An 11,391-nucleotide genomic window follows, 5' to 3' on the forward strand; every position below is an offset into this window, starting at 1 on the left:
AATTAATATTTCAATAATACAAATATTATATAAGAGTTCATCTAGACTATCCTTATTCTAAAATTATATCTTATACTGAATCTTTTTTTTGAAAAGCTTTAGATAATTTATATATATAAAATAATACTTTAACTAAAAAAAGATTAATAAATAATATATCAGAAATAGATAGAGAATATTATATAAGTTTAAGAAAGCAATCAATATATCGATTTCTATTAATAAAGATTAGTTCAAAGAATATAGACTCTATTGAGTCATTTCTATTTCCCAAATCTAGAAATAAAAAAGCAGATTAATAAAAAGAAGAATTATTGATAAGAATAAAACTAAAGATCATTTTATTAAATCGATTATATAACTTAATATTAATATTTCAGAATTAATTTAAAGATTTTTTATAAAATGATTAATAAATTCAATTATTTATTTATATTAAATATATTTATTTATTTTAAGATTATATATATTAAGGGGATTATATAAACTTTATAGAAATAATAAAAAGAAAGGTTTACTCTTATATTAAAGTTTAAAATATAATAATATTTCTATTATTATTATTATATTCAAAAAATAAAGATATACTATTATTAATTACTATAGTAATATATAAGAAAAACATAATCTATATAATATAATTATTTTTTCTAAGATTTCTATATACACATTATACAAATTTTAGAAATTAAAATTGTATTAGACAGAAATCTATTTTTAGGGTTTATACCAAATGCGCGTTATCGGCCTCAGTAACGTGGCACGGCTATCAACAGTCCCTCTGTACCTTTATGCCTTGCTTCAAACGGCTTGTAATCTAACATATCGTACAGAGTACACAGATACTTCACAGACTCATAGTATCTCTTTGTATCCACAGGGCGGGCATATCTCCACTCCATCTAGATCTCTATCTCTGTATCTCTGTATCGCTGCCTCCCTCCCGAGGTCTTTACATGCATGCTATCCTCCCTTTCCGCACAAACAAAGTTGCGAGGGCTGGAATGGAATATCGATTAGATCTATCGTAGCGAGCGACTATATATATCTTACATACATATCTAGATACTAATAATAATAATACTAGTAAAACTACTCTATATTATTTACAGTACAATACAGTATAGCACTATACATACCCATTTTCATCACAACCCAAATAAATACATACATCTCCAATATATTTCACGCATGAAACAAAATGAAACATCCAAACTCCCTCCTAAGAAAATACTACGAAGGTACGAAGGTGGGTATTTGATTGCGACACATCCAAAAATACCTACATGAGAAATTTCAAGTGGCTGGGAAAGCAACGCGGTGACGTGAAGGGAAGGGAAGTGAAGTGAAGTGTAACCTAACTGGTGATGGATGGGTTGTCAAATAAATGTCTATGCTTGGGTAGATATGTACTTGCTAGGTAATTAACCTTATCTAGATAGACAATGAGTATTCATCTTGTATTCTTATTTATTGTTATATATTCAATATTATCACCATATATGAATATAAATATAAACATAAACATAAACATATAAATACAACTATTTCTCTACATACATACAAAAAAAAGATATTCCCAACCCCTCATATAATCCACAAGCTAGCTAGCTATCTCTTTACTCCATAGTATCTACCAACCCAATAACCATATCCATCATCCATCCATCCATACATACGCGCTTACCCATCCCATCCCATCCCAACCCATCCCAATGCTCCCCATCCATCCCAATGCTCCCCGCCTCTCAATTTTCCCAACCCCAAGCAATTTGCAAAAAGCGACCAGAAAAAAAAAATGTAGATGGCAGGACAACCCAGGTGTGTGTGACAAGATACAAGAACCTCTCCATCCAATTCTTTTCCGTCTCTCTTCTCTCTCTCTTTTGATTCTTTTCTTCCATTCCATTTCTCACTTTATCATAACTTTACAATCCATCCAATCCATCCAATCCATCCATCCATACATAGATACATACTCAAGAAACGAAACTCAAGAAACGAAACGAAACGAAACTCAACTTATTATTATTCCGAACCGCATTCCTCGGGGATTTTATCACATCATATCACTCACTCTTCACTATCTATCTGATTCTGATTTTGATTCTGATTCTCTTATCAGTTCAGTTCAGATCATCACCATCGCATTACCAGTATTTATTTATTTACTTCCTCACTTCCTACAAACTCGCCATCTACACCGATAGTATCATAATATCAAAAACCATCCATCCATCTATCAAATCATCTATCATCCGATCATCCCCAGCCTCGTTCAAATAACTTGACCGAGTAGAATTAAGATATCCAGGTACGTGTAAAAACCATAATCAGAATACACTTCTTGGTGTTATTTTGATATTTTGCGAGATTATAAAATTAACATCGCATCCTAGATTTCTTTCTGTATCTAAATCTACATTCATATTCATATTCACATTTTATCACATCTAAACTCATCACATCTCACTCCACCAATCTATCCACCAAATTCACCACACTCAACTTCCACATTAACCACCTCTCACCTCTCACCGCTCACCACCAACCCCAACCCAACCTCCCACCCCACCGCCAAAATGCAAGAAAACACCGTCATCGCCATAATCATCATTATCCTCTTCCTAATCCTCGCCCTCATCGCCTACGGCATCTACAGACTCGTCCAGCAAGCCCGCGGCGGCTCCTCGACCATCTCTGGTAGCTCAGGGAGTTCGGGAAGTTTGGCTGATGATTAGATTTTTTTTTTTTTTTTTTTTTTTCTTTTTTTTTCTTCTTCCGAATTTGGGGAGGGGGAGAGGAGAGAGGATGGGATGGATGGGATGTTGGAGTGCAAATGCGAGAGAAAGAGAAGTGTGGAGGAGGAGCAATTTCCATCCATCTTCATACTTTTTTCTTTGGGTTGTGCGGCGTAGGTTGTCGGAATATACCTATGCATGCAATGCATACATGCGCATGGAAATCACGGATGAATAATGAATGCATGAAGTGGAATACAGGAAGCGAATCGTGGAAATGATGGAGCTTTCATACTTTCACACATTCATTCATACATTCATTCATACGTACGCATCTTCTCTCCACAACTCCATTCAATCGAGAGAGATGAACGGACGGATGCACAAATGGATATGAAGAGCGATCACTCAATACTCAATCATCAAAGATCAACGCCACGATGCGATACGATATGATGCGATGGAAATAAGAATTAGAAATTTACTTACTCGGAACGGAACGTTACGGTACGGTACGGTGATAACAAAACTCAAGATTAGGAAAAAGGCGGAAAAAGATTGGCGGGGCGGATGGGCGGTATGAAGGAAGGAATGAAGGGATGAAGGATATTTATATGATTCATGATATGATAAGATACGATACGATACGAGCCAGATGGGATGGGATGGAATGGGATGGGATGTAGATGGGATGAAAACGGAAACGGAAATGCCTTTTTAGATTACGAGAGGAAAGAGGGGGCCGGGGATGGTTAATCGCACGTGTATGTATGTATGTACTAGGTAGGTAGGTATGTATATTTTAGCAGCGTGGCATGGAATGGCATGGCCTACCCTACCTAGGTGGGTAGGTAGCAGCATTGGAGTTTTCGGTTTTGAGGTTTGGATTTGAGGTTTGGATTGGGATTGGATTGGGATTGAATGTCTCACACCACACCACCATTATTATGAACATCATCATAATCATGATCATAATCATGATCGATACGATTAAAAAAGAAAATACGATTAAAAATACAATTCAAAATCAAAATGAAAATCAATTACTATACATTGAATACTCCCTAATCCCTCTCTACATTACCTACCTACCTACTTACCGATACATACTTCGATTTTTCCTCTCTCCCCTCTCTCCCCTCTCTCCCCTCTCTCCCCTCTCTCCCCTCTTCATTATGAATTATGAATTATAAATGGAATTCCTAAAGCAAAAATTAATATTTCATTATTATTATTATTATCATCATCATCATCATTAAAATCTATTCAGGTCAAATAGGGTAGGTAGGTAGGTAGGTAGGTAGGTATGTGCAAAAACAATAAAATATGGTATCATTCTCATTCTCGTTCTCATCCCCATCCCATCCACATCCCCATCCACATCCCCATCCACATCCCCATCCACGTCTCCAATCAATCAATCAACCGATCAATCTCATAATACCTTCCCCCCCCCACCCTCCCCCTTTGAAACAACAACAACAATATCATCATCATCCTTTGCCTCTGCCTCTACCTCTGCCTCATATCAAATAATCCCCATTCTAAATACAAATGTATTCCCCTTCCCCAGTCTGAAACCCATACACCCTACCCACTAGTACCTCTCACCCTCTCCCCTCTCCCCTCTCCCTTTATTTTATCATCCTCTGCCTCACCCTATCCCTAGCCCCCACATTCTCTTCCCTCACTCTTATACCCATATCATATACCACATCATATCATGCATGCATTGCATTACATGCAGCCATCCCAAAACCCCATTGAATTCCAACCCATAAAAGTTCATTTATCCATCCATCCATCCATCCATCCCTTCCCAGAACCCCTTCAAAAATTGCCCAAAATCCATGCCCAAAACATATGCAATGCAATGCTCATTCCACTTACCCATCCAAAGATGAAAATGATATGGATACGAATATAAATGTACGAGTACTAAAATTCCGAAAAGAAACCCCCCTTATGAAACCTTCACAAGCGAAACACTGCTCCACTCTATGAAATCTTCTTCTCATCTCATCAATCCATCTTCCCTAAAAGGGGTATATAAGATCCAGTGCAAATGCATATTTCAGGTTCCCAATCCCATTCATGATCCAGTAAAAATCCCCATTATATCCAAGACCTTTCGTCTCAAAAACGAATTCATAAAGACTAGCGCCAGTTTTTGCCTTGACCCCTTATGCATAAATGCAAACAAACCAAGCAATGAAAAGAAGCCGTGAAGAAGGAAGGGAGGTATTAAGTTGGTGATATGTATGGAGATGGGAAGGTATCGTATGCATCGTATCGACCGAGAGTGGCGTCATCGTGACGAGGAAGAAGGACAAGGTGGTGTAGAGTAATATATAAGTAGAATCTAGATGCAAGGAAGGAACTATAAATCATTAGCTTTCATCTCCTCATAAAGATTTCCCAATTCCGTCCGATCCACCCCCCTTTCGAAAAGAAAAATACTCACATTCATGACAATTAACATGGGAATATCAAAAACATCCCTCTTAATTGTCCAACAAGAACTACAATCCACCTTTCCATCCTGTTGTAAAGTCTCAATTCCATTGTTCGCATCAATCTCCTTGATCCTATTACCCATTCCTCCAATACCAGCCCCATTAAATCCAACAATATCTTTTCGCTTTCCCTTATCACCTTCAGGAGATTGAGAGGTATCTTTTGCCGTTTGATATCTAAGAAGCTTATAACGAGTCGTAACACTTCCTCTACTGTCTCCAAATGCCAATCGTGCAAAATCTTCATAGAATTCAATGACGCTGTCATCGTCTAACAATTCCGCGAGGAAGATAGGTTGAGTTTTACCACTCGGGTTCGAGTCAGCAAGGTTGAGGGGTCGCATTCTAGGAGTTGTAAAACTTCCTCGGCCTGAACTTCCTGAGGATGGAGGACCACTACTTCCAGTATTGGTGTTAAGGTTTGCTTCATTCCCTAAAAGGACTTCTTTCCTCCATCCTGTCAAAAGTGTGAATTCTTTATTAGCAGCGGCAATTTCTCCAGTCCTACGACAGACCACTGTTGGCGTGCAGCAATTCAGCATGAAATCTTCATACTCAAATAAAGTTCTTTGAAAACATTTCTCCATGAATATTAAATCTTGTCGATTGAGGGTTTTTGTACAAGAGATGAAGGATGGTCTAATGGAAGCGAGTGATTTGGCTATCCGAAGTGTCTTGTTTGGCGAGAATCGTTTTTGAATAAAAGCAGTCAAGCTATGGAAACCGGTAGTATACGAATAAGGTTCATGGACTGTATCGTAAATAGATGAAGGATCCCGATTCCTCTTTCCAAGTATACCCGATGGCCCAAGCTTGCCAGATGGTCCTGATTTCGTATCTTGTCGTTTAGCTGGCCTATGAGTTGCCGGTGCTGGATAATTAGTAGTAGTAGGTGAGCTCTCAAATCCCATTGTACTTGCCGCAGGACTCGCATCAGTGCTAGGACTGTGTTGACTACCACCAGTGGCAATTGCGTATGCATGGGGTAAACCATGATGTAGGTTATTATTGCCAAAGACATTTCCTCCATTCGGTCTGTCCAAGCCCACAGCAAAATCCGGTAACGTATCGTGAGGATAAATTTGATTAAAGGGTGGATTATTAGTGAAAGCCGAATTGTTATTGAAGCCGAGATCGCCAACATTCTGTGGCATTCCTGTATTTGAATCTTGTGGTGGTGTTTCTGCTGAGCCTGATGCCATATGCCCTAGCATTCCAAATTCTAACGCTCCATAATGATTTCCGAAATTCAATCCTTCTAAATCAAAGTTGAATAGTGCTGGATTACTGGGATCGAAAAATGCACCACCTCCAAATGCGGAATGAGAATCGTTTGAAACTTGCGGTAGGGAAATTCCTTGCAGCCCAGCTGGCCGATTCCCTGCTGTATGAAAAGTTGGAGATATCGGTGATGGCTGATTGCTTCCAAAAGAAAGTCGATTCTGCAATGGCGGTGGCATTTGACCTTGTTGATTGGCTCCAAAAAGCGGATAAGATGGTGAAGTATCAGGCTGAGAGAAAAAGTTCCCCATACCAGGAGAAGGTTCCGTTGGTGTTGATGCGGCAGTGGCTCGATTATTGCTCACTTGTTGATTATAAGTTGGCCCCAAAACAGGTCTAAGAGCTTCTGGGGGTGCATCGTGGAGATACTTTGCTTTCTTTCTGACACCATCCTGGCAAGCATCCGCTAAACCTCGTTTTATACAACGTTGACATGGACGCTCGTCCCCTATTGAATTCATTCTCAGCACATGTAGCAAATTTCATTGAAAATTTAGAAAATTTTGATGAAAATAAAAAACAAAACAACAAATTGTAAGGCTCTGGGCACGAAAAAGAGCCCAAAACTGAAACCTTGATGAAAACAAACATACCACAAGTTAAATGGGCTCGTTGACAAGCAAAACAAGCTCTTCTTGCCTTCTTTCTTCTAGGTCTCAAGGGATCTTTAGGATCGAATTTTGGTTTTGTAACTGTAGCCGTTGCTCCTACAGTATTTCCATTCTCCTCGCCGTCCGGTCTTACTTTTTGTTCCGCCATTTCTTGATTATCGTCCTCTTTTCCTACAACATCAAGCTCTTGCTCATGATCACTATAATCGTTCTCCGAAGCGCCATCCGAAACCTCAGGATCATCTATTTCAGTTTCTCCCGACATCCTGTCTTAAATACCTCACTTGGTACTTGTGCAGAAGCTAGTTCGTTTCTGCGACACCACACTCCAATCAATAGAAGCCCCAGTCAACCTCCCTCGCCAATCCTTGAACAGGAGCCCTGCTGCAGCAGCCTCGTCACACAACCAAGGCAACACAGGATGGTGCCGTGAACCGCCCGTCCAGCAACAATGCACAATGACCTTGTTTCCTCACTCCCACACTTCCAGCGCACACTTCTACCACCTTCTTGCGTCTGCGAGCAATCTTGATGCTACAAAGGGTAACCCTAGCGATACTCCGAAATAAATTCTTGCCGCAAAGTAAGTACCCGCGCCTTTTCAATCCCTTACCACGTTTCGCCGCGTGCCTATCCGAACACCAACACGCGTTCGCATGCACCGCTCTTTGACCGGCCTTGAATCCTCTCTTTCCGTAAATCCTTCCCAGAAACCAGGTAGGTTTGCCCGACTCGGCCGCTCCGTATTTTCTCGTAATTTCCTTGGATCCCAAATCTCACCCTTTTGTCTTGTTCTCTGTTCGACAATCTTGCTTTCGATTCTTTTCGATTCTTGTTCTTTCCTTGCAGCCAATCCAAAACCTAGTCTCTTCGTAAAGCACTACATCCACACATGTATAGTCACGCGGAGAACCTACTCCTTCAACCAAGCCTCCTCTCTCGTGCTGGAGAGAATGCGCAAATGTAATAATCGAATGCTGTGTTACTGTATGGTGCTGCAAGTATCCGCGAGCTAGTCCCACCGCAATCGCATTGATGCCCAAATAAAATGCCTTCCACTACTGATGCAATTGAAATATCCTTTCCCTTTTTGCGTATCACTTCAAAATCGATATATTGGAAATGGATATATTCGCCGTCCTTTGTTTTCTCGATCGGTCAGGGTATTTGGGGGTTTCTTTCCTTTTCAATTGGAACCTATATAGCTGTTTTTGCCTTTCTCTTCTTTGGATCTTTCGCCTCGTATGGAAGAGATTTCAAATTGTTGCAGATCAGGACGGCGGGGGTTCGATGAATCGCGAATTGAAATTGCACTTATCTTCTGTGCAATGGCGGATGAAAGGATTTGGGAAGAAGAGGTGGTGGGTAAATGGGTGTGAGTGGGTGAGTTTGGGTGGGTAGAAACGGGTAAGCTGAGAGAGTAGGATATCAATTGGTTTTCCCAGAGTTGGATTTTGAAATTTGAAACTTGATTTTTTTTGATTGATTGATTGATTGATTGACTGACTGATTGACTGATTGACTGACTGATTGATTGATTGACTGAACAAACAAATTACCTTTCCAAATGGTAAATCAATAGAAGATCTTTGTACTCAATTGAATGATAGAGAGTATCACCCAGATTTATTCCTTTCAAGCTTAAACGCCGCGTGGCAGGAACGAGGTTTGTTGTTGCGACCGTCTTCTTGTATTATTATTGTATGATTGCGCGGGGAAAATTTTAGTGATGTTCAACAGATTAAGCAAAAGCAAAAAGAAGCTTTTCCCAAAGAGATCAAAGTGGAGAGTGGAGTGAAGTGGATTATTAAACGGTAAAATGATGCGGAAATGAGTGAATTATGATAAATTATGATAAATTATATTATAAAGCCACAATTGACACAGCCACATCTTGAATGCTGAGGTCACCTGATACAGGTGGATTCATCACCTGGGCATCCGCAGTAATATTTATCCAGTTTACATATCTAGATAGTATCGATAGACTCCAGGGCCTTTCTAGTATATATACATACATATAGCAATAGATATAATTGTTCAATATTATCATCATTAGATATTAATATTAATTTATAAAACACAAACAATCAATCATTGAACTCGAATATCATGAGTATGACAAGGACTTTATTAAATCCTTTAGTTTAGCTTGCTCCCAGTTACCTAGATACTTCACTTATATTAATCCATTACCTAATATATAAAGATTACACATCATGCACTCACTTACCCTTCACATACCATTCAACACCTCTTCTAATCAAATCATATCATATCATATAATATCAGTAAATCATCCACAATTCTTTCGCTCTCACTAACCAGATATCCCATCTCTATCTCGAGCGCAGCGAGCTAAGGGGGTTTGGGGGCTTGCCCCCATCATCAATAGCTTCATCAACAAAAACAATTCGATCATCATACGTCTATTAAATGACGCTTCGCTGACCCTCCGGGGGCCACTGCCGTGGAGGCAGACTAGATATTATTATTTTCCCTCCTTTGAACTCCCTCGAGTTTTCTACCGTAAGCCGGTAACAACAACTACCTACCTATTACTTACTACATTGCATATGCATCCATACATATATAATACATAATACACACACCAAATACTATATAATACATTAACCCGCAGCAAACCAAAATAAGCTGTCCTACACTCCCAACCAATCTCCAGCATCCCACTCAAGCAAACTCACCACCCATCCCCCATCACAAAACGTTCATCAGAAACAAGCCGACTGACTCGCTTAACTTACATACATACCTGGGTATATCGTGTTGTACCATCCTGTACGTACCTACTGTATTGTATTGTATTGTATCCCACTCACCGACTGACTACTAACTGAATGACAGACTGACTGACACCATCATCTCGATCCTCCATCTATCCATCCATCGTATCTCACCCCCCTTCATCTACCAGCTACCACGTATTCTGCATCTTGGCTTTAATAGTCCTAGTCCTAGTCCTAGTCACTCACCACCCACCCACTCACCCACTCGATCCTCCCTTACACACAATCTGTATTCATTCCATCTATACATAATGCACATCTATCCATCCATCCAACCAACCAACCATCCATTCATTTCCACCAAACAAAATCCGTTCCGTCCCAATGGTTTCTGGAGTTCCGGGAATACACATCCCATCCATCACTCTCCCAGACCCCCGTATCAAAACAGAAACACAACCCTCAAATCCCCATCCCCAATCCCAATTCCTTTTTCCCGTTTTTCCCACTTGTGTCTTCATACCTACCTACCTACCTACCTACCCAGTAGACTCTAGCTGCAGATAGAAAGACGGGACTACCGCAAGAGAATAATAACACTATTTCCATCCATCTATCAACCTCTCCAATCCAAATCCAATCCAAACCCAAACCAGAACCAGAACCAAAATCCAAAGCCCATTCACCCATCACATATCCTCTCCTCCCTCTCCTCCTCATATCCATACATCCATACATCCATACATCTATACATCCATATATCCATACATCCATACATCCATACATCCATACATCCATACATCTATACATTCACATATCTATACATCTATACATCCATACATCCCAACACAACAAAACACAAAAAAACCTAACAAAATATAATACATCACTCTCTCTACACTCTATACTATAAAATACATCACAATCCCCCCACCCTCCCCCCCGATTTCTACAGATATATGCACTCGCACTCACACTCCCATCCATCTCACACTCCCATCCATCCCACACTCCCATCCATCTCACTCCCATCCATCTCACACTCCCATCCATCTTACACTCCCATCCATCTCACACTCCCATCCATCTCACACTCCCATCCATCTCACCCACACCTCACCTCATCTCACCTCACCTCGAGAGTCAATACATTGTAACACATACATATACACATACACATACACATCAGCTAACCAAACCAAGGTAAGATACATGATACATGATATATTAAGTCATGGAACCAGGGAGCCACCATCTGGAATCTCCCGTCTTTCGTCTTTCGTATTTCGTATTTCGTATTTCGTATCTCATTACTTGTCCACCTCTCCATCCATCCATTTATTCATCCATCCACCTTCCCATTTGTTCATCTACCTTTTCTCAGTAAACAAAACAAACCAAACCAAACCAAACTCCAAGAAATTTCTCCAAAATACCTACCAGGTAAGATACGTATATACCATCCAACCATCCATCCATCCATTCATCTAGAACT

General features: G+C 39.9%; 1 protein-coding gene across 1 annotated transcript; it reads right to left on the bottom strand.

Moving 5' to 3' along the window:
• Positions 1–5,103: 5,103 nt before the first annotated feature.
• On the bottom strand, positions 5,104–7,414 carry EAE98_009452 (uncharacterized protein; the record flags this gene model as incomplete). The annotated part of the gene is made up of 3 exons (XM_038957073.1): positions 5,104–5,121; positions 5,206–6,986; positions 7,132–7,414. The coding sequence occupies 3 exons, from the start codon at positions 7,412–7,414 to the stop codon at positions 5,104–5,106; spliced, it is 2,082 nt and encodes a 693-aa protein (XP_038806546.1).
• Positions 7,415–11,391: the final 3,977 nt, after the last annotated feature.

The sequence above is a fragment of the Botrytis deweyae genome (assembly GCF_014898535.1).
Source record: "Botrytis deweyae strain B1 chromosome Unknown BDEW_028, whole genome shotgun sequence".
Taxonomy (NCBI): domain Eukaryota; kingdom Fungi; phylum Ascomycota; class Leotiomycetes; order Helotiales; family Sclerotiniaceae; genus Botrytis; species Botrytis deweyae.